Below are 26563 nucleotides of genomic sequence, written 5' to 3'. Positions count from 1 at the left end.
TCCATGACTTCCGCTTGAGTGTGGCTCTGCAGCGCGCGCGGGATTGTTGAACAGGCGGCAGCTGTTGTTTGCCGCGCCGTGGTGTTTACGGTGGGCTTCCGAGTTCTTGTTAGCAGGACAGCAGCATGTCGCAGTTTTTCACTGAGCCAGAGTGGCCCCATAGTTTGGCCGAACTTAAGGTGAGTGCTCGTCGAGTGTCGCGGGTATCGGACGGGTTTCCTTTCAGCAGGATAACCGCTTCTTTATGACATACATTTACGCGCCGGGCTTGTGACTCCTTCTGTGTTAAAAAGTTGTACGCATGGCCGACATGGCTTCCTCCAAGAAGTTGAACATCGTTTTTCGTTTGTGCCGTATTTTCATGAAAACCCAATATTTTATCTCGTTAAAAATCTCTTTTCCAGACTTGCCTAACGGGACAATAAGGCCGAGTCATCCTGCGTAAGACCCTTCCTGTCTGAAACGACCAGACGGACGAAGAGGACGTGTCCCCAGTTTACATCTCCTTTATTACGCCGTTGTGGCCCCGTCACTGTCCTCTCGTGAAGCGGAGTGCCGGCCTAGCGGGGCGCAGTCAGCAGGACAGAACCCCCGAGGTGGCGGTGCTGACAGTAATCGCCTCTTCACTCTCCTGATGCCAGTTTAGGGTCACTCTGCAACATTTAAATGTCCCCCCTATGTGTTTCTGCGTAGCCTCACTTCAAACACATCGCGATGGACTGCACAAGTGGCTGAAGACCGGTCAGCGGTCGTCTTTGGCCGTATTCTTGTTGGGCAGGGCGCCTGTCCTTCGGCCTGAGCCCCACATGACGCACAGCCCGGGTCCCCAGTTCGACCACGCACAAAGTCACCATTCTGCCATTGAAGGCCACCTGTGCCCCACTTGCTGTAATGAAAGTCCTCTGGAGACGAGCTACAAATGAAAGCGAGTGTGAGGACCCCCGGCTGTGAGGATCTCGTGCTCAGGAGCTGCAGCCCCTTTAAGGTTTCACACGGCGCCCTTAAGTCCTCGCTCTGCCGTGAAGCCCACCGTGTGAACTTACTCTGTTCGTTGAGAGTTCAGTTCTTTCCTGATGTCTTTTATGCTTTCTCTTGAAGATTTCATCAAAATATGTTATGCCAAGTAATACAAGTATTAGGAATCCGTCTTCTTTTGGTGGGTGCAGACAAACAAATATAAAGAAATGTTTAAGGGGCACACTGGTTGGTCCGAGGTGCGTTTTTATTTTAATTCTAAAGCTTAGGTGGCACAGTGGCAGCGCTGCCACCTCTCACTAAGGAGCTCTCTTACCACTCAAGCGTGGAGGGCACTTTTTGAGTCGTGAGAAAATTGCTCTGTAAATGGAAGGAATTATCATTGTGGTGGTGTTGGCATGTGCCAGGCTGGTAGAATCTGAAGTATCTAACTAACCTTGGCACACCTGCATGAAGAAAAATTAAAAACAAATCTTCCTGTACAGAGAAATATTTTAATGAAGACCGAGAGGTGCCACCTGCGCAGTTGGTATTCTGCGTGTGAGGCGTCGTCTCCAAACTCGGTACGTATTGAAGTGCGGCTTTACTTATTACCCAGCATTCCTTGATGTTTCTCCAACTTCTCTCTTTTCAGAACGTCGATGCCCTGCTGAGATGCGCCATCTGCTTTGACTACCTGAATATTGCCATGATGGTTCAGCAGTGTTCTCATAACTGTAAGTAGTTGGCAGCCATGTTGACTTTGTGTTCGCTCTCCCATACGTAGGGTTTAGCGTTTGAGTTAATGTGGGACCCCACAGGTCACTTAGCCAGAGGTGCAGGGCATGTGATGCGACAGAAAACAAGGAGCTCTCCCAAACGGAAGAGAAGCTCGTCTGTCTGATGTCTCGTGTTTTATGGACGACGCCAGAATGGAAAAAAGAGAACGAGGCCGGAGACTTCTGCCAAACTGGCCTTCAGCGTGGGCTGCGACTCCATCTTGTAGGTGTCAAAGTTGCCACGTAGTCGGGTGGTCTGCTGTGTCTCTGTAACTCGACAGCAATTGCAGAAGTCACGGCCCGTCTCCGTGTTCTTCCTCGGCTGTTATTCTGGCGCAAGTCCTCTTTCTCCTGATGGTGGCTTCTGGACTGCCAGCTGTCTGAGGGCACATGGCACGTGTTCTGTGCTGCCCTAGTGACCTTTGTCGTTTCTCCTCCTCCATCTCTCTGGTTTGCCCTGCCGCTCTATGCTGGCATGTGTGATTGTTGCTCTGTGATGACCTGCAGCCCCCCTTTGTCTCTGCTGCCCTTTGCCACCTTGGAGTTGGCACACTGGATTTTTGCATTTTCGTACTGCGTGTTATTTTATTTTTGCCCACGCCCGGCTTGTAGATGCAGACGCACCTCACCTGAAGACGATGGTCTGAGTGTTGGTGGGTGGTCTCCCACGTGTCAGTAAGGGCTTCACTGTACCCGTGTACCCCGTATGCCCCTGAGAAGACAAAGCAAGTTGAACCTTCTGTGGCCTTCAAGATTAGCAGTCATTGGGTGGCAGACGAGTTGTCCTTGCGGAGGGTCTCGATATCGGAGTTGAGTGCTCGGCGCTCGCCTGATTGTGTGAATTTTGTTTGTTTTTTTGTACGCTGTGCCCCAGTAACTGTGTAAAGTGGCGCTCCGAGGGTCTTTTTCTTGGACTCTGTCAGTATTTTCAAATGAAGGACCGTGCGCCCGACTCTCTTAATGGCATCGCTAAGTTGTTTAAATGACGTCGGCGTCCTCGCATGGCAGGCTTTGGTGATGCTGCCCCTTCCGTTTCTGTTATCCTAATTCTAAATGTGTAGCCAACATTACGCCGAGCCAGTAACTCGAGGCCCAGAGTCGCCGCCGACTGCCATCTTCCCCTTTGGGTAGTCGTTGCTGCCATCATGAGCCGCTCCACCAACCGTCCCTTGGCATGTGAATCGGGATGCCCTGCGCTCCAGCCCGCTGTACCACGGGCATGTCCGTCTGTTGCATTATGGGAGCTCCGTCTGCTTTGATTACCGTGCCAGGTCAGGCTGGCAGACCTCGGTTTCATTTGCCTGGCATGTCTCTTCTGCCCCTCGCTCTTTTTAATTCTTTTATGTAAAGGATGTGTTCCTCTGTGTTGGTCGTTGATCTGTTGGGATTTTGTTGAACTCGCTTATGAAAGTTTGTTTGGATGAAGACTTGCGTCTTGAAGCGTTGGTTGTGACGTGACGTGTGACGTGACGTGTGACGTGACGTGTGGGGTCGGGTCAGGTGGGTTGCATTACCAGTGAAGTTTGGTTTGAATTTCAGAGGCCTGCCTTGGCCGAGCTTGTTATTGGTGACAACACCAGATGGCACTCTTTTCTGTTCCGACTGTTCCCTGGGCACCTCGTGGTGCTGGCGAGAGTCTACCCAACAGTCGGTCGTATGCCAGACATGAGCCGTATCTCCTGTTTCTTGCCATCCTCCACCAGCATTCCTATCGGCACACTGCTGCTCTGTGCATGGAGACAGGGCCTGGCGAGTGTGCCCCTTGGCACTGGATGCCCCCGATTGCGTGGCTTTACGGTGTCAGCAGTGTCCAGTTATTAGGCCGCGTGGTTTTTCTGCCTTTGTATGTTTTCTCTGCCAGGAGATGAGCAGGCGATTTTTGTCGTTGGTTTTTATCGCCACCCTGAGGTGTTGGATTATTGAAGCGGACTCCGTGGGCACCAAAGTGCACTTGTGGGTTTGGTTGGTTTCCTGTTGTTTTGTTACTTGGTGCCAAGTCTGAAATGCCCGAAGCCTCCTTTGTCTTGTCCTCTTTTTGATCCTTGACTGAAGCGTGCGTTCTGCTCGTTGAGGGGTCTTTCTAAGAATCGTGTTGTTGTTGTGCCGTCGCGTTACGTGATCCCATAACGCTTTTGTTTTTTAGGCTCGGTCAGTGCTGATGAGGCCCACCTTCACCTTCGCTGGTGCCATTTGGCTTGTCCCCTAAAGATGTCAACACTGCGCTGTGCTGCGAGTGAGCCCGCCGTCCGCTGCGTCGTTCACACAGGGGTGCCTTGGCGGTTTGTGTTACTTTGCTGAGCCCCCTGAGCTGAACGAGGTCCGGCGACTTGTTTGTCAGCGCATAGTAAAGGCCTTTACGTTGGCAGGTGTGCTGTCCCCTTAAACACGTGGCGAGGCGCGACGCCCAGCGGAGGACCACCTTTACTGACCGTTGTGTCGTCGCGTGAGGGGAGTTAATAAAGTTAAACGCTGCCAGCCAATGTGAGGCGACGCCAATTCGGACAAACCCCAGTCACGGTTCGTGGTCCGTTAGACGTGTGCAGCACAAAAATAGAGAAATAAACTTTCTAAAGTGAGGGAGCAGCTCGCCGAAAAAGATGAGATTATGGCAAGCGGAGCACCGCCACGACGCACGGGCATCCTGGAGCTGTGATGCCGCCGGCTCTCGAGAGGTAAAGTCAGTGCCACCTGTTTGTACCAGAAGGTGAATATCAAGGTATCGACAACGATGGTTAACCCTTAAACCGCCACATACTTGGGGGTCAGTGCGCCCCTGGACGCTGCTGCGCTTTAAGTAAACGTCACAAGTCACAAAGAAAAGGTGACATTTTAATGGAAGACACGCAGAGAGCACTCGTCATTTTACAGCCTACTATTAAATGTTCATTGTTGAAATTCAGTAAATCACCGAGGTCAGCGCTGACGATGGCAGTGCCAGAGACGACTGTACGGCGCGGACTGATCCGCTGTGGCGTGGTGCCACAGTGCACTGGAGACCGACTGTAGCCGGTTTGGTTTGGTTTGGTTTCAGTTGTTTGCTGACGTACGGTAGACGAGTGGTAGGAGCAGCTGAGCCGTTCACGTGAGTAGTAAACCGTTTAGCGCGTGACGTATTTTAGGCGCTTATTATTTTGGTGTACTACAGTAAGTACGTGATGTGATAAAGTACAACACTTCTCCTTCCGAGTGTGCTGTCTGTCTGTCTGTCAAACCCTTCTCGTGTGTTGCCGTCGGCTCAGAGAGGAGCGCCAGCCTCACAGCAGAGCTCGTCGAAACGCTCGCGTCCAGTGCACGGTTTGTGTTTTAAGACCTCGCTTTCTATATTTAATGTCTGTCTTTCTTTTTTATTCTGATGGTCGCACTGATAGAAAACATCGGATTATTTTCAAATGCACGTGTTTCACTGGTTGTCATTTTAATTTGATTATTATTAATGCAGCGACATCACGGTGACATTCACAGGTGGACAGACGTGAGCAGATGAGGTAAGACGGGCACCGGAGCCCAGAACGGGATGTGCAACCGCAGGTCGCTGGCATGAAATAATCGTGACTAATAGAACAGAAAATTGAACGATTAGCCGACTACCAAAATAATCTTTACTTGCAGCCCTACAGGTGACACAGGTGATGAGACACTGCCATAGTCGCCAATGACACGTCAAAGCTGCTTGTCCTGCGGCTCTCAAGGGCAGCGGCTGGCATCAGACTAACCCTCGTGTGCCTTTGCTTTGCAGACTGCTCTCTCTGCATTCGGAAATTCCTCTCCTACAAGACGCAGTGCCCTTTGTGCAGCTTGGTGAGTACCCTGTGTGGGCGGGCGTTCACGTCTCCTTATTAAAAGCGTAGATTACTGAAGGGGGCTTCACACGTTGGCAAAGGTGTAACTCGTGAAACAAATCGTCGAGCGAAAGCCGCCGATTTGTGGGCACTTCACTGATCTTACAGTCGTTCTAGAAGACCTGAGCGGTGCTCGAGCGAGAGTGTCGTCTTCATTTGCACTCTTTAAAGGGCCCCCCGTATCGTCACACACTTTCATCTGGTGGGCACTCCAATCTTTGGTTAACCCAGATGGTGCTGCTATGTTTGTACTTGGCTACGATTTTTGGGGACAATTCCTGTGCCACCTACGGTCCGTGTGTTGAACGTGATGGCCACGAATTTGAGTCACCGGGCTGACGGTGGTCTCACGACTCCAGTGTCCCACCAGATGTTGTCTCGTCCGATGCCCTCTGGCCTTTGGGCCATCTTTTATGTTCAGTTTTAAAACGGTTTGCTGTTTCTAATCCGCCTGATGCGTTTGACTGAATTCTTCTTTTTCCAAACGTTGGAGAAACGCGTGACGCTCAGGACGGCTAACGGGACTCCCACCATAAGAGGAGTTGTACCCGCTTTGCCACCAGTGAGTCTGAGTTGTTGGCTTCATTGGAGTTTAACTCGGGAGTTTTACGGATTTTTAACAGCAGCAAGTGAACCACGTTGTGGGGGTCCGGTGCACTGCAGAGACCCCTGAAAGGCACAGCCAGTGAAGCAATGGTTGACAACGCGTATGCTAAGTGGGCATCTTCTGCCCCCCATGCAGCCCACAGCTTCACTCGAGGTTGCACGTTGGTTGGGTGTTCAAGTCTTCTTTATACTGTCAGTCGTGCGGACCCCCGGAGCAGCACCTCATTAACCGCAGGTAGGGTTAGGTGTGCCACTGTGCCAGTTTCAGGGTTTTTATCGTATTCTGCCCCCCGTCACAGTGCAGTGCGTATCGACTACAAAACGTTTGCTCTTTTTAAATCTGAAATGACTGCCTGAGTGTTTGAGGAGGACGGTGACGTTTGGGGACGCGGAGCCGCTGTCCCCGCTAGTGACGTTTTCCGTCAGCAGTGCAGTAACGTCTACCTGTTAAAACCGCACCGATGTTTACTTCGCCATCTCGTTTGTGTGTACCCGCCACGTGTGGAATGGCCGCCGCTGTCACTGGCGAGTTGAGTCCATAAGTGATACACAAACCCGGTAGAACCAGTAGAGGGTGGGCGTTAGTGTGGTGGTCCGACGCAGACCCCGCAGCTCAAAGCGTGTTTCACTGTGCGGTGAGCCGCCTGCTGCCCGGTCTTAGAGTGGGCAGATTAACTTAACAGGGATGGCAGGTTGCAGGTGTTTCTTTTCAGTATTTATTGTTGTAGTGCCACTCGGGCTCGTTGGCACGCAGCAGGGCTGAGCCGTCTTCCTCTTTTTTTATTTTATTTTTTTATCCCTGCCAGTGGCGCCGCTCTCGGGAGGAGTGCTGGGGATTTTGAGGGTTTGCTTTAGTAGCTGAGCGTCGTTGATTATTCTTAGATATGAAAGTTGAACGTGTAGCCCACCCTGGCAGTCGGTGACCCGTGATGAAGAATTTCATAAGAAACCGAAGGTTGTGCTTAAAAGTGGCATGAGGTGCATTTAGAATGAGCAGAGAGGGCACCGTCTGTCTGTGAGGCTCTTCCTAAACTCGCCAGTCAGTAAAGAGAAGCGACACTTCAAAGAGCTGCCAGGGGAATGTGCCAGGCAGTCAGCTGGCTTGAGTGGGCATCCAGAAAGCTTGGACTTTCTCCTCCAGTTAATGAGATCTGCTCGGGCGACTGCATCAGATGCTAACGGTGAGGATTATCTTGTGGCTCGAAGCTGATGAGAGGCCCAGCACCAGAAAAAGGAAGACGATTTGTGTTGTGCCGGGCGATAAAATACGCTGAATAAACGCGGGTACTCCTGTCTTGACACCCGCTTGGCTGGCGTCGTGTTCAAACATAGTGCTCTTTCATTGGTATTATGGGAGACCCTTGGTGCCAAGCGCGACTTTGGTCCTCACGAGAGCAAATCCCCTCTTTTTAAAAGTCGTTGTCCGTTGAGTCATTCGAGTGGCATTTGTAGTTCATCCCGCCATTCTTCTGCTGACTCCCCGAGTGCTGCCGCCCATTCCTTCTACGCGGGTACGCCACTCGTTTACTCCAAGAGAGCGGCAGGAAGTCTTTAGGCCGCTTTAATGGGGTCCCCTCTGTCCGGCGCTTCATTTCCCTGGCCTTGTGTTGCTCGTGATTTAACACCTCACCTAAAGGGGTCCGGGGGGCCCCAAGTGGCTGCTGTGGGAGTCATGAGATGTTCTGTCAGATGTTCCAACTGGCCAGAAGAACTGGAGGACCCCTCTGTCTTTTATTTTTTTGCCCCCAATAATTTAATTACTAATAAAAAGTCCTACTTTATGATAATAGGGATACAGATGGCACCAATTTAGCTGTGCCCCCACTCTTGTTGGCAGCCCGTGCTTAAGTAGTTTCCTGGTTAATAAAAGAACGAGCGTGTCACTTTCATTGGCTTGTCCGTTCTAATTACACTCGTCGGAGCAGCAGGAAGCCTCTTTACGAATCTGAATAGCAAATTTGTTACGAACCTGGCAACGGCAGAAAGGCCTAAAGGAATCGCCAGGACGGCCATTTTATTGCAGACAGCCGCTGGGCCCATATTGGCGCTGTGCGATAGTATTTGCCCCCTTCCAGGTCTTTGCCAGTCTTTTTAGGTCCTGAAGTGGCTCTGATATGAGACAAGTGGTAAGCGAGTGAACACCCGATGATAAAGTTAACTGACGCCATGGAAAACGTGAGCGGTGGTGCCACCTTCAGGTGCAGGGCTGGCATACTGGCGCCTCCTAGAGTTCGGCACATTGAGAGCCAACGTGGCGCAGGAAGTCAGGAAGGAGACAAATGCCCTGTCGTAGCGCTGCGTCTCCTGAAAGGCGGAACACAAATCTTTAACAAAGAAGACCTGCGTTGTCCTTTGAACTGGCACCATTGTGTTGCTGCTCTGATTTTAACAATGCATTGTTGTACTTTTGTTTTACATTACAGGCCATGACGGAGTCCGATTTGAAGAACAACCGAGCACTGGATGAAATTGTTAAGAGCTTCAAGCTGGCGAGGTTTGTAGTGCCTTTGGTACCCAGATGTGTGGCGCGCATGTCATTGATGTGTTTGTATAGCGGGCACACTCGCTACTCAGATCGCCCTTGAAATTCACTGCCCTTTTAAGATTTTCCAGTGTTGTCCGCTGGATTGTCACCCTCAGTAGTGTCAGATAGTTTTATCAGGTCATTATTGTCACATGTGAAACTCTTAGTTGTGACACGTCGCCACTCCCCAGTGCCGCCAGTAGTGAGTAGTCGAGGCTCGCCTTCAGACTCTTGGCATTTGTCAGGACGTGCTGGGTGTTTGTTTAATCTGTCACCTGAAACGGCACTTTTACTGGCACCACAAGTGACATGTTGGGTTCTTCTCTTACTCGCTGAAGAAATCTGCTGCAGTTACTTGGCATTCTGTTTCAAAAAAATGATCCCGTTCTGTTTTTGAATTTGTTTTCATTTTTAAACCCCCAACGTGCCACGAGGTGGGCCGAAACAAAAACCTGCATAAGTAGGGAATTCCTAACACGGATAAGCGGGCAGTGAGACCTTCGTAGCTCGCTGCGCTGCCCCGAGTGACCTTTTAGAGGCTCGACTCCAAACGTGAACAGAAATCGCCCTAAAGTACCGTGAAGAGCCCCGTCGACGGCGGACATGCGTTTTAGTGACTGGTCCTAACAAAGCCGCGCACATTCCAGCTCCCTGCTCGCAAAATCTCATTTCAAACTTCTTCTGATCGCAGGCACAGCAGTGCCAACCTCCCGGGTCCAAGTTCATTGTTCGGAGTGTTAGTGATGGCACACACACACACACACACACACACACACACCCAGGGGAGAGAGCACTTCAACGTAGACCACTTTACTGACCAACTCGGCGGTGGCACGACAAACGCCCAACGCAGGCGTTTAAGGTGCTTGAATTCCCCGCCACCTCGGGTAGGCAGATGGAGGCCAACACCATTCCATATAGAGATGTATGACCTCGTTAAAATCGGGCACAACGTGACATCGTAACACGGTTTGTGTCGCCCGCTGCCCGTCGGAGGAGTCGCGCCAGAGCTGCCGGGCGAGCTTCACTCCTCGATGAATTCCTGCAAAGCGCCGCCATATGTGTGTGCCGATCTGTGTCTTGGTCGTTTCTGACTTAACTCCAAACACATGTTCGAATGCAGCGAGTCTGAAGGCTGAAGACCTCGTGGAGATTTTCAAATGTGTTTCTGGTTAATCTCGTCCCCCTCATTCTGACATTTCATTCCATATTCTCTGGAAAGTTTTACTGCTCTTTGAAATTCCATATTTGTGAAGTGACTCACCGCCTGCCGCTTCTGCAATTTGGATAGAAACGTTCGATTAAAAGAGCCAACTACAGATCACAATTACAAGTCCATCACCTGCCCGGTGGCAATGCCAGCCGTGCCAGGAGTCCTTCAATTATATGCTGAACATTAAAGGAAGAACTTTGGTTTGACACCACCTGTAATGACTGCAACTGAGGAAGACGTAAAAAGGAGCTCGATGACGAAGTGCTGCACTGCTGACGGGTGACCGACTGACCAATCCAGGACCACAAAGCACAAGTTGTTGGGAATGAAGACGGCGGCCGTCTGAGGTAATGCACGCCACACAGATGCCACTTTGGGTGAAACATTACGAGGTGACAGATTGGGCTGAGCTGAAGTGGCACAGCCTGTGCTGTTGGATCACAGCTCTGGTATTTGATACCCGCTGTCTCACTGCAGCCTGACTGGTGTGCCCTGCCATCGCTCGGCACCTCACACCACTGTGTTTATATAAAAGGCCGAACGGGTCGAAACGCTTCTTCTAAAACACCTGGGCAGAGCGGAGGAGTGTGGCATGTGGCGGCTGATTTGAACTCCACGGTGGGGTCCGCGTTCTCTGTTTGGGCCTTTAGGGTCCCAGTCTACGGTTCAGTTAGCGTTCACAGGGTAAAGGCCTGGGCATAGCAACTCAAATGAACAGCAGCAGTAGACCAACCTTGCCAGTTTATAGAGGCCGTGCAGCGTGCCCGCCACCTAATCGTCCTGTCGAAAGTGAATGGCGGCCCTTTGCAGGCAGCCGAGTGCGGCTCTGCGAGGGCCGATTTAGTGCCATGTGCTTGTGATGCCCTCTGTCTGTCTGTTCCCGTGAATACCAGAGGCCCTTGAGTCCAGTGGCGATGAACCAGTCCCACCGATTCATTCATCTCTGAAGGCCTTTTGATGTCCTCGCTTTTATTTCTCAATTTAATGCGCCCACTGCGGTCATGAAAGGGTGTGTCGTACTGGTGCTGTGCCCGCTGTTACTCCAGAGGGCGCCGCAGAGCTGTCAGGCTGTGCCACCCTGGCGTCGAGACGCTTCACACGGCTGTCACTTTAATAAGCCACACAGAGGGGCTCTAAATGGCCTTTTCACTGTTGACTTTATTTTCATTGCAAACCCTGGCCACCCTAATAAGACCCCCGTGTTTCACTTGGTGGCTCCTTAGTGTCCTCGTTCTGCCACGTGAGCGTATTTCTCGTCCGTTTGCTTTTGTGAGAATTTCCTCCAGTGGACTTGAGGCCAGAAGCACATTAGGACGTGATGACCCCCACTGGTGTAAATGGTGCCAAGTTAGGTGGCATCCAGTTAAGGTGGTTAAAACTGTGGAAGGCGATAGTTTAAGAGCGAAGGAAGAAATGCCAACTGAAACAAAGAACCCAAATGTCACTGCGGCAGCAGCAGGGACAGACCTCTGATTGAGGACCCCAGACTTGAGGACCCCAGAGTACCCACAGACGTTAAGGTGCCTGCCATGCTGTGCTAAGCTGGGCACGTCTACTTGGCTGTTAACTCGTTTCTTTTGTGAGAACTCGGACCCTTTCCTGTGCCGCGTTTCAATTCTTTGTGTTCTCCTCAGGCACGAGCTGCTGAAGTTGAACTTGGAGTCTCCCCCAGTGTCGCCGCAAATCCCACGGCAAGTGAAGCCCCTCGATCACAAGAAGACCACTGGAGTAAAGCAGGAGAATCGGCTCATTGATGAGTTTCTTAAGTTCGACTCACCAGCCGCCTCAGGAGACAAAGTGACGTGCGAACCTCCAGAGATGCCCCCCTCAGCCAGCGTGGCCGACACTCTCGAGCAGCCATCGACGTCTTGCAAGGTGAAGGATGCGGTGAAAGGTAAGTGACGTTGTGCCACCATATTTGTGTACCACGTAGCGGTCTGTGACACATAGCGAGTGGGTGTGTGTGTGTGTGTGTGTGCGCGCGCGCGCAACGGGACGAGAACAAAGGCAAGAGAGGGCTTGGGGGGTCCACCGCGTACACCTGAGAAGATAAAGAAGTTCAGGCAACCATAGAGAAAGCCAGAGCGGCCTTCATAGACCACCGCGTCCAGCACAGGGGGTCGGGGGGGCGGCGCGTGTCGACCCCACTTAACAGCACATTTAGTCTGTCTGTCTGTCCGATACACGTGTGTGTGTGCGACTGACCGACCGACTGACTGACCGACCGACTGACTGACTGACTGACTGACTGACAAGGGTCTTTAACTTGTTAACACTGACTGCTTTCTAACAGCAGGGGCAGCAGCGATGGCCGCACGTTGAAGGTGGCCCTGTGGCGCAGCAGTTAGCGTTTGGCCTGAGCTTTAGTGAAGCCCAGTTGACCGCAGCTCATGTCAAACTGCCACCGATTTGAGCCTTTGTCACTGCTGAGGTGACAGGACACCAGTTTGATACAACACTTGAGTTCTTTGTTCAGCGCTTTTGTCTTCTGTATGTCCCCCCATGTGTCTCTTTCTTCTAAACAGCCGTGGTCTTGTTGGTCCTCTTGCAGTGGAGTGTCCCGTGTGTGGAGTGAACATTCCGGAGCAATTTATTAACAGACATCTGGACAGCTGCTTGGCAAGGGATGAAAAGAAAGAGAGTCTGAGAAGGTGAGCACTTGGGAAAGGCGCTGTATGCCTAAAGTGTGTACCTCCGTGTGTGGCGCGGGGCTCTGACTGTTGTAAGAAGCCATCTGTCACAAGTGTCACCACTGCTACAGCTGCCAACCTCTCTATGTTCAGCCCTCCTTTGGATGCTGTAAACCTTTTCATTGTCTTAGCCAGGTGAAAAGTTTTTCAAAGCCTTGTGTGGCCTACATGTGGCGTCACCGCTGACGTGCCATCTGTCTGTGCCCACTTAGCTTCTCGCTACAAACCACACACTAAAGGCCTGGCGCCTGAAGCTGCCAGCTCGAGTAACGCCGCCGATGGATTGACCGCCTTCGGCCCGAGAAGGCCTTTCCAGTTGACGTCGGCCTGACTAAGAAGTGAAGCGCATCCCAGCAGCCTCCTGTGTCTCTCGCCATTGCAGGACTGGCGTTTAGAAAGGCGGGGATTTCGTTCATCTTGAAAGTTGTTTAAAATACAACGAGATTAGACGCCGCAGGCCAAGGATCACATCGCACGCCAGCTCACACGTCCATTAAAGCATCGGCAAGACAAAATAGTGACGCGGGTATAAAACGGGCCTCCTCACTCCAGACAGATGGCATTCACTTGGCTCTCTAGGCCTGGGGTGTCTGGCCAACGCAGCAGCAGCAGGTCATAGGCGTCGCCCTCTAGAGAGCTGCAAGTCGTGTATTTATGGCGCGATGGCCTCCCTCTCGGTTTGTGTTCTTCCCTCGGGCTTCATGCTGTCAGAATTCAAACTGCTTTCTGCTCGGTGGCCTCACTTGCTTAATCTGTGGTGGTCCACAAATCACAAAGATTCTTTAGGGGGACTTTTACACGCTGGCACTTGGCAGTAAATGGCTCCTCTGACTGCCCTCGTGTGTGGCAGTCGTCACGTCTGCTTGTTGTTTTCATCGGGTTTGGAGAGCCAATAGAAGCTGAGGGGTTGACCACACCCGAAACGGTGAAGACGCCGCAGTAGCAAATGAGAGCCAAGGCGGGGCATCGTGTCACCCGTCTGTACAGAAGGCAACGTCAAGCGTCTCGGGGGGCCACAAGTGTGGAGTGCAGCACCAGAGGCCTGGCAGGGAACAGCTTGAAACGTACGTCAGAAAAGAATCGCTTGGCTTTAACGTGTCACTCGACTTGTGTGTCACTGGACTGATGGGCCTTCATCCAGATAGCCGGACATTCAAGCCGATTACACCACCGTGGGGGTCCGTCCGTCTGTCAAGTTGACAGTAATGCTGAAGAGATCTGCGCATTTCTCACAATGATCCATGTGATCGCCCGCCGTGACCCATTTGGGTCCTGGGATGGCCACTTTGCACGTCTCTGTAGATTGTTTGCTGTGGCATGAAGGCGTCTAACGCTTGTGTGTTTGGAGCGGCCGGCCTGGCAGTGCCTATTCATCTCTTCTCTTTAATCTGCCTGTGAACTGCCCTCCTGTGTTGGGCTGTAAGCCCGCCCGTCACTGTGCCTTGGCATGTTGAAGGTGACACTTGTGCCTATCACTCCACCTTGGCATGGTGACACTTGTACCCACCACTGTGCCTTGGCACATTGAAGGTGACACTTGTACCCACCACTGTGCCTTGGCATGGTGACACTTGTGCTCATCACTGTGCCTTGGCGTGGTGACACTTGTGCCCGTCACTGTGCCTTGGCACATTGAAGGTGACACTTGTACCCACCACTGTGCCTTGGCACATTGAAAGTGACACTTATGCCCATCACTGTGCCATGTTGTGGTGACACTTGTGCCCGTCACTGTGCCTTGGCACATTGAAGGTGACACTTGTACCCACCACTGTGCCTTGGCACGACTGCTCATCCTCCATTAAGTACGATTTCTCTGCCTAAGGAGCGTCTGCACTCGGTGGGCCGCGCTGCTGCTGATTTAGGGGTCCCGTTTTTCCAGTTTGTGGTACAAGATTGTGTTTTCCTCTCAGGAATTTCCCGAATCGTCACATTCTTCCCGTTCCCGTGGGGTCTGTTGCTCTCGCCCGTGTGCTTCTCCTTCGCCCAACTCTACTTGTGGTGCCTCCTGTGCTGTTAAACGTTTGAAAGAAGAGCGAAGCGCGTTGCGTGTCTCATTATCTTCTAAGCACAATGCCGCTGCAGTGCGTCACAATGTGAAGCCACAGGTGGTCTGGCGCATTGGTGACGACGTCTGTGCGGATGCTGGCACTTCTTTTATTTTGTTCATCTGCTTGCCCGTTGTTTGTTTGTCTTCTCCTTATGCAGCATTAGTTCTGATTTCTGATTTGCTTTTTCTTCCTACATTTTGCTATGTGAAGATTAACAGCTTTTCGTTCTGCTGGCAGGTAATGATGACCTGTGATGGCAGTGCCAGCCCCCGTGCCCTCATGTTTTTTGATTTCCTTTCAGCTCCTTCACCAAACGGAAGCCGATGGCTAAAGTTGTGTATGACCTCCTCTCTGACCAGGAGTTACGGAGAAGACTGAAGGAGCTCGGCCTGCCCACCCAGGGCCCCAGACAGCAGCTGGTGAAGCGGCATCAGGAGTTTCTGCACATGCACAATGCCCAGTGCGACTCTCTAAATCCCAAAACAGGTAACCACTCACTATTGTAGTACTGGGGGTACCTCACAATGAAGGGCACCATTGGGGTTTGAAGCCTTTATTGCCCTTCTACTTGAGAATGCCATGTGCTCAGTTACATGAATCATACACTAATGTAATGTGCCCACCTGGCATTTCTGAGAGGCCCGCCTGCAGCTCAATCACACAAGCAGTTCTTACGCCGGTGCCAGCGGACATCCTGTGTGTGCAGCTTAAATATCTGCACTCGGAATACTGGTGGGCATCTGACATGAAGCCACATTCCCATTGGAAGCTGCAGTGTCCGTGGCATTTCCACACGCACACACACGCATGCCATCGTTAGGAATGTTTGGGAGTCGGCCACCACCCAACACATATCCGGTCAGAGACCGTCTTGTGGTCCGCAGCAGACAGTTGAAGAGAGCGTCGGTTGAGTGAAGCTGACGTTCATTGTCTGCCAGCTGCGTCAGACTTTGGCGCTGCAGTAATTCATTCCAGAACATTCCAGGCCTGGTCATGGATGGAGGAAGACCGCTGACATCCCAGCGGAGCTCTGCACAGGAACTCGGCCACTCGACATTGGGCAGCTTCATCCGTCATCGTTCATTGTCACCAGCTTCATGGCCTTTCCCCAGGGCCCAACACTCTCTGCCAGGCTGGCCTTCTTTGGAGTGACTGCCATTGTTTTCATGCCACCCTAACACACACACCTTCACGCTGGCGACCCTCTTGCTCGTCTGCCACACAACACCTCCACTCGGCCTTTCTGCCAGCTCCGTGTTGGTCACCCTCTCACTCTGTGACCTGACCAGTCACGGCTTTGCTTCACGTCTCGCTCCTTCTTCCTCTTCTGTCACTGGCACGTTGGTTTCCTTTGTGACGTTGTGTTGGTATAAATAATAATTGTGATGAGATCTTTTTTCATTCCTCTCTTATTATCATGTGGCCAACAGCATGATGGCAGTTATTGTCTGGTGGGCACCTTTCTGTTTTGTGCCACCCCATAACCTGTTGTCTGGGGGGAGGAGGGAAAGCTTTGGATTGGTCAAATCTTTTGCTCTCCGGTTTCGACGGGTCTTAATGTTTTAGGGTCCCCTGATCCCCAAATCATCGATATCTTGGTGAAGGGCGTGCGTGCGTCTGTCTGTCTGTCTTGAGTTAAATTGGCTGATAGTTTTTGAGCCAATCGTGTGAGAGGAGGAGGCGCTCGAGAAGACCCCCCCAAGTCCTGTAATTCTGCAATGAGTTCTCCTCGTCAGTCGCCATCGTCACAGCCTCCTTTATGACCAGAAGATCCGCGTCGGAGCCGTAGATGACGACTGAAACGTTAGAGAAGAGTTCGGATAACTCGGGTCCGAGGGCACAAAGCCCAGTGACGCAGAGTGTGGTACTTCACAATGGGGGGCTCGATATTTATAATTAATCTGTGGCTCCTGAGAGGTCGGGGTCTGTCCCAGAGTTACAGGATGGGCGTACGTCTGGATTCCTGCAGGGTCCCCCCGAGGCTGTGCCACGGTCGGGGGTGTAGGTGGGCAGCACTTTAGCAGTGCTGATACTCAGGGTGGTTTTCTGTTGAGATAAGAGCCAGCCAGCCCTGCTCATCAGATCCTTGTTTGTCATCCTCTGGTGACCTTATGGCTCTTTGTCTCCAATGGTGCAGGCAGAAGAGAACTGGGACGTCTTTAACTTGGGCCCTTGTCACACTACGTGACTTCAGTGGCAGTGGACAGTTGCATAGTGTGACATCACAGTGACTTGCCATGACAATATTAATCGGGTTTGACGCTGGAAGTACAACGCCCACCGTAAGGCAGTGGGCATCTTTAGGGCACGTGGATAGGAGACGCCTGTCTGCCTAACGCCGCACTAAGGCAGGACAGAGAAAGGAAGAAGTGTGTCTGTGTGCGCGCGCACGCGCGTCTGCGTCTCTGTGTGGCTGTCTTTGTGCGCGCGCGCGCGTCTGTCAGTCTCTGTGTGTGTGCGCGTCTGTCAGTCTCTGTGTGTGCGCGCGCGTCTGTCAGTCTCTGTGTGTGCGCGCGCGTCTGTCAGTCTCTGTGTGTGCGCGTGCGCGCGCGTCTGCGTCTCTGTGTGGTTGTCTTTGTGTGTGCGCGCGCACGTGTGTGTGTGTGTGTGCGTGCGTGCGTGTGTGTGTGCGCGCGTGTGTCTCTCTCTCTCTCCCCCTCCCTCTCGGAGCGCACAGTCATCGCATACACGAAGTGAACTCCACGACGTTGCGGTCTTCGGGTGTCCGTGTGAAGTTGCGTTTGGGGGCGTGGCTCCCATTTTATTCCGTGGTGTGTGTTTTTTTTTTTTTTTTGCATTCTGGAAGCTCCCACTTATTTTCCCATCCTTTGCTAAAGGATTTCATGGGAAAGGCAACCCTGCTTCCCAGCGAGTCCTCCGGCCATTTGGGAGATGCCGGTGTTTGTGTGGCCTGCCCCCCATTTAGTGGCGGTCCTGGTGTGTTACAAGACATTCACTACGAAGGGCTCTTCATAGACACTAGGAGGCGCTCTGGTTGCAGGCCAGTGTTGAGGGTGATGCCAAGGCAGGGATGAACCCTGAGAGAGCGAAGGCCAAGCAGGATGACTGCCCGCTGGTTTGCCACTCCTGAGCAGGCCCTGTCTGTCACCCTTCCTCCTGCCACTCGAGTTCTTGCTGACTCCGCCTCTGTACTCCCAGACTGGCTGTCACACTCTCAAGGTGTGTCACTCCCCGTTGACACCTTACTCTGCCTCGCTAGAACAGCGTATGTCACAATTCCCTGCAGTCCTCTCTGATGTCCCCTGCTCAGAGGGACCCCCAAACTATAAAACAGGTTTGAGAAGTCAGTAGATGGTGGGATTGTCTCAGAGATTGGTGGTTTAAGGGCCATAGAGGGGCTTGACCTGAACAGGACAGTCACTCCAGACATCCTTGTGACAAGTTGAGTGCCTGGTGGAGACGTTGGTGTCCTCGCAGTTGTCACCTTTGTTACCACGTGCGGCACGTCTGCTTTATTTGCTACGTGAAGGTGGGCCGTTGTTTGGCACGCTCCTTTTGTGGCCTCCTTATCAGTGCTGATGAAGACTCCTTTATGATGTGGACCCTTATCAGTCACCATAAGCGCCGTCTTTGATGCCCCCTCTGCATATCCGGTTTTCGATTGTGAGTCTACAGGTGTGTGACAAGGTGCTCTTCTCGTCCCCGTCACATCTGTCATCGCTTATCTTACACCTAAAGGACTCGTTTGTGCAGGTGGTCTTTGTAGAAGATCGTTTATCACTGAACTGCAGTCAATTAGGTGGCAGAGTGACAGGCAAGTGTCCCCTTCAGCTCGGTTCCCAGGATGTCACAGCGTGTGATCCCCAGTCTTCTCAGCACAAGTGGAAGAGCCCCCGTTGTCACTTTGAGTGTCTTTATGGCGTAGACCTGAACTGAGGGTCCCAAATGCCCACTTTTACGCCTTGTGTGTTTACTCTTTTATTACATCTGTGACCTCGGACGGAGAGATGACTGGAGTGGGGCGGGTGCGGTACAGCACAGCCGGGTGGGCAGCGACTTGTCTGGGGGGCCTCCATCTTAGTAGGCGGATGTGGACGGAATGAGCGACACTCTGGGCTTCTCTGTTGGCCCGAAGGTGTGCCTCTCCGGTGGTCCAGCCGAAGCTTTCACGGTCCCGCTTGTGGCCTGGCGTGTGACGAGCTGCTGAGACCACCTGAGACGTGTCCCTTCAAGAGACAGGGTGACACTCCTTCCTTGAGCTCGTTTGTCTGTGACGTTTCTCCTTCCCTGCTAGCACGTGTTGACTCGTCGCCATTTTAACTGTCGCACCTCTGGATCGATCGATCGATCGATTGATTGATTGATGAGTTGATCGACTTTATGGTGACGCCGCATTAATGAAGCGAGAGTGGAGGTGTCCCTCAGCGCCAGGCCTTCTGCACATCCGACTTGACAGCCTCCACGTTCAGCGGTCTCAGTACTGCCGTACGGCGGACCCCCAGGGTGAAGTTGTTACCGTCGGCCTCTGAGTAAGTCGCCTGAGGTGACAAATGAAGGCACAAACCAAACGGGTCTGCAGACCACCACAAAAATCTGCTCTCCCAGACTGATTTACTACAGCAGTGCATGGTGGGCCTTTTGGGGGCTCTTCTTTACGCAGCCCCCAAACACTCGTCTAAGAAATAAAACGCGCCTGGAGCCGAAGAAAGTGGGCGAAAGACCATCCTCTCCACCTGGTTAGGACGATGAGCAGGTGGTCCTCTTGGATTACCGGGTCAGCGTCACTCGATTATTTCATTGGAGCACAGGTTTGTCCTTCAAGGGACACAAAGATCTTCTTGTGTCTGAAGGGTGGCGCTCCCGCACTTGTCATAGAAGCTCATCGTTGAGTTCAGCTTGACGTTTCAGGATGCAGTTGGGTGAGTTTGCCACACTGGGCCGTCGCCTGGCACTCTTGCTGTCCTGGTAATGTCTGTGAGTGGCGCCGTGACGTCATTTGAATCAAACCGTGGATGAATTTTCTTTTCTTTTCTTTTCTTCCCGCAGTACAAGAAATAGTCAAAGAAGTGGAAAGGAACGAGAAGCAGAGGGTGCGGCTGGAGAGCAAGTCCAAGACGGTGCGTTCCTCCGCTTACTGTGTCACCATGCGGTCGCCGTGACGTCACGTCAGGTCAGATGTCCTCGTCTCATGCAGGTCATCGGACAGAACGTTTGTGATCCGCATCGAGAAGTCGACTCCGATGGGTCTGCCTGCGGTTATTCGCTGTGCCGATGGGGTCTCGGACCCCCAGGGTCTCCATGTCCGGTACCCTGACTGTTTTTCGCTGTGAGTTCTCACGTTCAGGTCGCTCTGGACGTGTGAGACGCCTGCGTTGTTAACGGCAGGTTTATAAAACGTCAGGCCAGCGTGTCCCCCCAAGTGTGAGTGCGGTGACTGTCCTCGGCGTCTCAGACGCACGTCACTCTGGTCACAGCGCGTCACGTTGCCTTCTGTTTGTTTTTTAGGTGATGCTGTTTTCAAAGAACCAAAGCGAAGAAGAAATCGATGAGATACACGCTCAGTATCGTAAGTGTCTTGTCGTTCAGGAGGGGAAAAGCTCTTCCTGTCCACTGACGAGCCGCTCCAAAGGAAGCTGCTGGGCGGCGCGGTGACATTGGTGACGCCGGCGTGTGACACACACGTGTTTGTGGAGATTCTCAGCTGAGCGTTTCCAGGTTGTTTAAAAGAAAAGGGGAGGGGGCTGCACTTTTAGTGAAACGAGACCCCCAGTGGGCTTTTTCAGGTTTAGCAGTGAGAACGTTCTGTTTATCGAGGGTCACATCGGCGTGAAGCCCACCAAAAACATTCAGACCAGGAAGACGTTCACATGGCATCTTCGGGCTCCGTTAGTCTTGTCCCTGGTTGTTGTAAAGTGGCCCACCGTCCAGGAGGGTGGGCTTGTGAATGGGAGTAAGCTGCCTGAACAGCGTGCGGACCCCCGCAGTCCTGCACTTCAGTGGTGGGACTGAGTGAATGTGTGGGGTTTGGTGAAAGGACATGCAGTTCAGGTGCCACACAAACCCTCATGACCCCGCGGGTCACCAAGGGGGGGCCGGGCACTGCCGTGTCTTTAGCCCACAAAGCTGCCACTTGATTTGATATTTTAGTTTTGATGCCCTAATGCTTTAAGATGGCCACCAGCATCTGGTCTAACGGGGTCCACGGTGGGACATCTGCAAGGCCAATCGGAGGACGTGGTCTTCCAGGGGTTTCCTGATGTGCTTGAGTGTCGCCAAGGACCACCATCCTCCTCGTACCAACGGCTTTACTTTCTGATGGCCCCCTGTGCCTGCCAGTCCTTCATTGACTGCATGCCAGTGAGTGTGCTTGGCATGCTGGTGGTCTCTGAATCACAAAGCTGCTGCTGCTCTTGTGGGCACACGAGGTTTGGAGTCGTCGTCATCGCTGGGGTCCTACGAGCTGCCCGCTGAGGATAGGGCACTGCCAGGCTCCCTCTCTTAAAACAGTCGGGGGCTCTTTACTGACCCACCGAAGAACTCGAGCGCGTGATACAAGACCCTTGACCTCTGGCAGTGGGGTTCTACCCGGCGGGGCTGTCAAGGAGTGGCCATCGTGTGGCGTCTGTGAAGTAAAACACACTGACGGCCCCTCCAGTTGTAGAACTCGGTGGTCTTTTACTGCTTGCTCCTCCGGTGGTGGTCTCTCCACACGTTTTGTCAAATCTCATTGACGGTTTGCAGTGCGTTTATCCCGGCCCCCCAGTGCACGACTTTTGAGACGTCGAATACAAAGACCTGGCCGCTTTGAGCCAGCAGGGTGACACACAGTGACACACACAGTGACACACGGCGCTGCCTCGTCTTTATCAGTTAATTACTTTCTTTGATGGCCACCAGACAAATATTAGCCCACCGAGGTCTCGATGCCCACGTCTGCCTTGGTCCACAGGGACTTTGTTTCTGTTTATTTAACCAGAACGGGCCATGAAGCGGGCTCGATGCATTTGCCCCTTTCAGGACCCCCGTGTAACTGATGGCACAGACGCTGGCGGCCCCTCAAGCAGTTTGCTTTTCACACGTCTGTGCCACCTAATTAGAGTGTCGATGTGGAAAACGTCCTTCACCTGAGTCTTCGAGCTGGGCACACGGGCAAGGGGTCCTGCCAGAGGGTGGGCGTCAATAGTGGCCACTTATGTGCTGGGGGTCCGCCTCATGTGACCGCAGCCCCTTTCTGGTGGTCTGCGTGAGGAGGGGGAGGACTGATGTGAGGGGCCAGCAAAGGAGTTGACACTCTCTTGTAGTGCCCACCTGCGAGTCCCGAGGGGGGGTGCCCCGCCACCACCGTGTGCCCCTCACCTGATGTTTTTGTGTCCAGGTAAGCAAAACAAGACGGCGTTTCAGCAACTGATTGAGCAAGTTAAGGGGCGCCACCAGTCAACACCGGCGGGCGTGAAGGCTGAGCCCGATGATGAGGACCACCGTGGAGCCGCTGAGCCAGGTAATCAGAGAGAATCCCAATGCCCCGAGTGTGCGGACCCCTTCAAACGTCTGACTGTGTGCTCCTCCACCAGGACAACCCGAGGGGCCGTGCGGAGCCTTCAGCCCACCGGTGCCCCATGCCAGTGTGGGTACAGAGGACGGCCAGTGGGATTCCTCCAGTCCAGCAGCCTCCTGCCTGTCCACCAGCAGGTAAGCGTTTGCCATTCTGGGCGTCTGGAAAAGTGGGAGAAGCCCAAGTAGCAGGACATCGAGTTGGAGTCACTCGTCATTCACTAGAAGATGTCACCTCAGGCGCAGGGCAGGTGGGCACATGTGCCGTGTGGGCTTCTAGTCATGGAGGCTTTGGTGCAGCTTTGTCTCTGAGATGCGTTTCCAAGGTGGCACGGATGCCAGGCGTGTGTAGGAGACTGTACGAGGCCTGCCACCCTTTCAGGTTTTCTCTTCGTTTGCCACAACTCTGCTCTGCCCTTCATTTCGGTTGGCGACTCGGCCAGCTCTTTGGGTCACACAATGCCGCTCGTAATGCCACCCCGTGGGGTCCTTCCTCAGTCTAAGGGGAGCCTCTAGAATGTTCTAGAAGCAGACGAGGGTGCTGGCCCGGGGGTCTCGGGGAGCGGCTGTGGCCGTTAGGGAGGTCCGTCCGCTCACTTGTCTTCTACTATTCATAGTCCTGGGCGGGCAGTCAGTCAGTCGCTGCCTCGTTTGGTGGGCCTGTGCGTGCCAGTGTGGGGTCCGACCTTGACGTGAGCCGAGTGCAGCGAGGTCTCTGCTGGCTGCCGTGTGCCCTTCATCTTTGTGGTCTGATGGCTGCCAGTCTTGCCCACCCCACACTCAGCCCGGAGCAGCCTTGTAATTAGCGATGCACTGCGAGTCCCCCGAGGTGACGTCACTTGAGCCTTCACACAACGGCGTGAGCTGCCATGGTCCCTCGATTCTCATTTGTGATGCCAACCGCCTGTCACTTTCAAGGAGGAACAGTGTCCTGAAGGACTGTGATGCACACACACGTGTGGCGCCTGCCTGAGAGGTCACAGTTTTAATAAGCGGGCAGCCATGCCATCTTCATGTCTGCCAAAGCAAATCTGACTGAGGATGTGAATCGGGGGTCCAGCTGAGCCCACTGCCCTGGCACATTTCAGTCCATCTCACCAGCCACAGCCCTGTCCTATTTGCTTTTGGCACATCGGGGGGACTTGTGTGATACATTTTGTTGTCCTCGTCCCCTCAGTGCACTAACAGGACGTTTGTTTTACTTTTGTGTGCTCGAGACGCTTGGCTTGTAAATTTAAGGGATTGCTGTCCCGTGCAGCTCTTCCTCTTCCTCATCCTCCTCTTCTCGTTGTTCTTGTAGCTCCTGTTCAGACATCCTGCATTCGGATTTGACTGAAGACCAACAGTAAGTAAGAGTCAAAGGTTAGCCCCCATAATGCTTTGTGGGCATTTCAGAAATAAGACACGAAGTGCATGGCATGTGTGATGTTGCCAGGACCAGCTTTGGGCAGCACTACTGGGCAGTGCTGGTGCTCCTCCACACCTCTGGGTGCCCACCTGTGGCTTCCGTCATCTTCCTCAAATGGGCACATCACCCAGCGTGGCCTGCTGTCTCGGCTTGTGTTGGCACCCCTGCCCACCAAGTCTCTTCTGTTGTCACGTGCCTCCAGAGGGTGCCATCAGCTGACTTCTGTCACACGTCTGCTGTTCCTTTTAACAGAACTTTCACCAACCCACCAGATGCCGTTTGGCCCCCACTGTGCCACGTGTGAAGTACGGGGGGCCGGAGTGCGTGTGTCGCATCGTCTGCCTTGCAGCTCCATTGTTTGTCATTTTTTATTTTTTTGTCGTATCTGCAGGCCCTTGAAGACGATGCCACTCAGGAAACGGAAAGCCCCCAGCATCGGTGAGTCCGGGCAGCAAGCAAAAGCACGCAGGACGTCACGCGCCACTCGAGGGGGCCGAGGAGGACCACCCTGACATACTTTTAGGATTTCTAATGTAGACGTCACTTTGACGATGAGTTCTTTAATAAATACACAGAGCGGAGTTTTGTTTCTGTTGTCACCTGTCTGTCCTTGAGACTTGGCCACCAATGCCAAGGCCTCACGGTGATGAGACGACGACGACGACACTCTGGAGTCCTGCACTGAAGCCCACCAAGGACCGCCCAACTCAACTTGGCGCCTGCACACCGGGCCATCTTTTGTAAGTCACCTGCCGATGCCTCCTTGGCCACTCTCGCCAACACGGACACCACACCCGTCTTTCCCATTTCGGTTCCAAGCGGACCACCTTGTGGAGCCCCCTGGTCACCTCCTGCACTAAACTGGCACTGTGAACAGTCGACACCCTGGGGCCTTGAGGAGCAGCAGACCACCTGGACCTCAAGTGCCACTCTCAGCCCCCCCATATATAGCTACAGTGTCAGTGACAAAAGGGTGGCACCTCCCCACCATGCGCCCATAGGGTGGTGTTGCCCTGCATGATGCCTGCTGTTCGTCTCTCACCCCCCGGATGCCCCTTAGCGTGAAGCACTCTGTGTGCGAGTTGTCATCGAGTCCTCGACCCCAAGTAGCCTTGCCCTGTGTTGCGTGACGGCCCCTAATCGGGGGGCTCCTTGACTCGTGTATACATTCCCCGCCAACATGTGGGTTTCATTTGAGTAAACCCAGCAGCTGACGGGGGGCTCTAATCAGCTCAGCCCTCTCACTTTGAGTCTGCAGGCCTTGTGAACGTTCTGCGCTGTCGGACCCCTCGTGTGACTATCGCCACCTGGCACGCGGTGATGTGCCATGTCTGCCATGGAGGGGGGGGCCCTCCTCCTTCCCGCTTTGCTGTTGAAGCCCCCGATTTCTTGCACTTTTATGTTTAATTCTAACATTCTTGGCAGGGTGGTCTCTGCTCTGCCATTCTGTTTTATTTTGCATCCCATTCACTGCCACTTTGTTTTGCCAGGTTGCCGTGGGTCTCATTGTGGCATTGATGCCCAAGTTTGTGAGCAAAATAGACAACTGGGAGAGGGTCACAAGCAGACAGGACCACCTGTAGTCATGTGCTCGCTGTGGCCTCTTTCCCCTACACTGTCACCAGCCCACCCCTTCAAGTGTCCCCATTGGTGACAGTCACCTGCTTGCTCAGCACAAATTGTAAAGGAGGTGGCACTTTGGCTTGAGTTTCGTAAGACCCCCAGAATGAGCCAGCGCTTGTCACTCATGGACTTCATGCCACCCGTCCTCTCCTGAAGGCTGACATCACCAAAGGTGTTCTTAGACTTTCTGGGCGTGTGGCAGGGCAGGGTGGCACACTGACGAGAAATGCCTGTGAGGAAAAGAACAAAGCACTGGGTTTAACAGGCAGGTGGCACCTCTGCCCTCCGCAATGCCTCAACTGCCTGCGCCGATCTCCTTGGCCCCTCTCCAACATTCCCTGGTAACTTGGCACTAAAAAGCCAGGACATGTGCCATGTCCCCACAGTGCACTTCAGTGTCTTGTGCCACTCGGACACTGAATATGACATAACAGTGGTTGGGCACCCAGACTGCTGCCACACTAAGCCTTTCTGGGTCACATCTGATAAGGTGGCACCAATCTCAGTGAGGTGACCAAAGGCTATGCCCATTGTCGGCCAGAAGAGAAGGCTGGGCTTATGTGTGCCCAAATGCCAGTTCAGCTGAAGTGACAGTCAGGGTGGACAACAGCCGGGTGAGCTGTCTGGTTCAGTCATGCCAGGTAAGCAGCTCTCGGGGGTCCTCACCATTCCACTTGTGAATTCCCAGTACTCCTGGCTGGGTCTTCATTCAGAGCAGACCCCCCTCATCTGTATGCCATCCACCACATGAGCACTTGCCATCCTCATTTCCACTTTAATTAAAACTTGAATTGCTGGTCCCGGGGGTCTGGGGAGTGACACTCGTGTGGGTTCAATGCGTGTGACCTTCTCAGCAGCCATAATGAGCTCCACAGAAAACCAAAATAGAGATGCCAGTCCACAGCTGCCCGCTCGCTCTCGGGTCTGAAGCCCTGTGCCAACCGGCAGCGTTGCCTCCCCCTAGTATCCCCCCAGGTGCGTGTGTAAATGCGTCCGATGACAATCCCTTCAAAGGTGGGCACCTGGGACGTGTCTTACAAATCAGGTGGTCCTCCTTGGCTGACTCCACTTTCTGAATTTCTCCGAGGGGCTCGACTGCAGAGTGGAAGGCTGCTGATTGTTCAAATCCCAGAATGGACCCCCAGGGTGGGCGGCTCAACCTGCTGACCTGTTTATTGTGAAAGGCGCTATATATGGCCAGCCGGCCGGCCAGCCTGCCTTGACTTGATTAACTGCATCAGTGGCTACGGCTGATGAAAGGCGCCATAAAGGAATCTGCCCAGTCTCCATTGATGCCACCACTCAAAGGGTCTGGTGAAGTCTTTAAATGGGAGGCCTGAGCGTGCTGTGGGAAGAGAGGGACT

At 53.1% G+C, this 26563-nt stretch overlaps 1 protein-coding gene across 1 annotated transcript; it reads left to right on the top strand.

Moving 5' to 3' along the window:
* Window positions 1-24157, top strand: rad18 (RAD18 E3 ubiquitin protein ligase). Its single transcript, XM_039773154.1, has 13 exons — window positions 1-179; window positions 1610-1691; window positions 5470-5531; window positions 8602-8672; window positions 11550-11809; window positions 12467-12566; window positions 14958-15142; window positions 19664-19734; window positions 20123-20183; window positions 21993-22115; window positions 22189-22306; window positions 23469-23513; window positions 23968-24157. Exons 1-13 carry the CDS (start codon window positions 126-128, stop codon window positions 24086-24088), a joined length of 1353 nt encoding a protein of 450 aa, XP_039629088.1. The 5' UTR covers window positions 1-125; the 3' UTR covers window positions 24089-24157.
* Window positions 24158-26563: the final 2406 nt, after the last annotated feature.

This window comes from Polypterus senegalus, chromosome 12 (assembly GCF_016835505.1).
Source record: "Polypterus senegalus isolate Bchr_013 chromosome 12, ASM1683550v1, whole genome shotgun sequence".
In the NCBI taxonomy this organism is placed as follows: Eukaryota; Metazoa; Chordata; class Cladistia; order Polypteriformes; family Polypteridae; genus Polypterus; species Polypterus senegalus.
Note: the sequence above shows the minus strand (reverse complement) of the source record. Positions and strands in the feature narration are given on the sequence as shown.

What these genes read in the sequence shown, in the direction of transcription:
- rad18 (XM_039773154.1), top strand. Translation starts at nt 126, where the DNA reads ATGTCGCAGTTTTTCACTGAGCCAGAGTGGCCCCATAGTTTGGCCGAA. An exon ending in AAGAAAGAGAGTCTGAGAAG is followed by an intron (nt 12,567 to 14,957) that starts GTGAGCACTTGG and finishes ATTTCCTTTCAG; the next exon opens with CTCCTTCACCAAACGGAAGC. An exon ending in CTCTCTAAATCCCAAAACAG is followed by an intron (nt 15,143 to 19,663) that starts GTAACCACTCAC and finishes TTCTTCCCGCAG; the next exon opens with TACAAGAAATAGTCAAAGAA.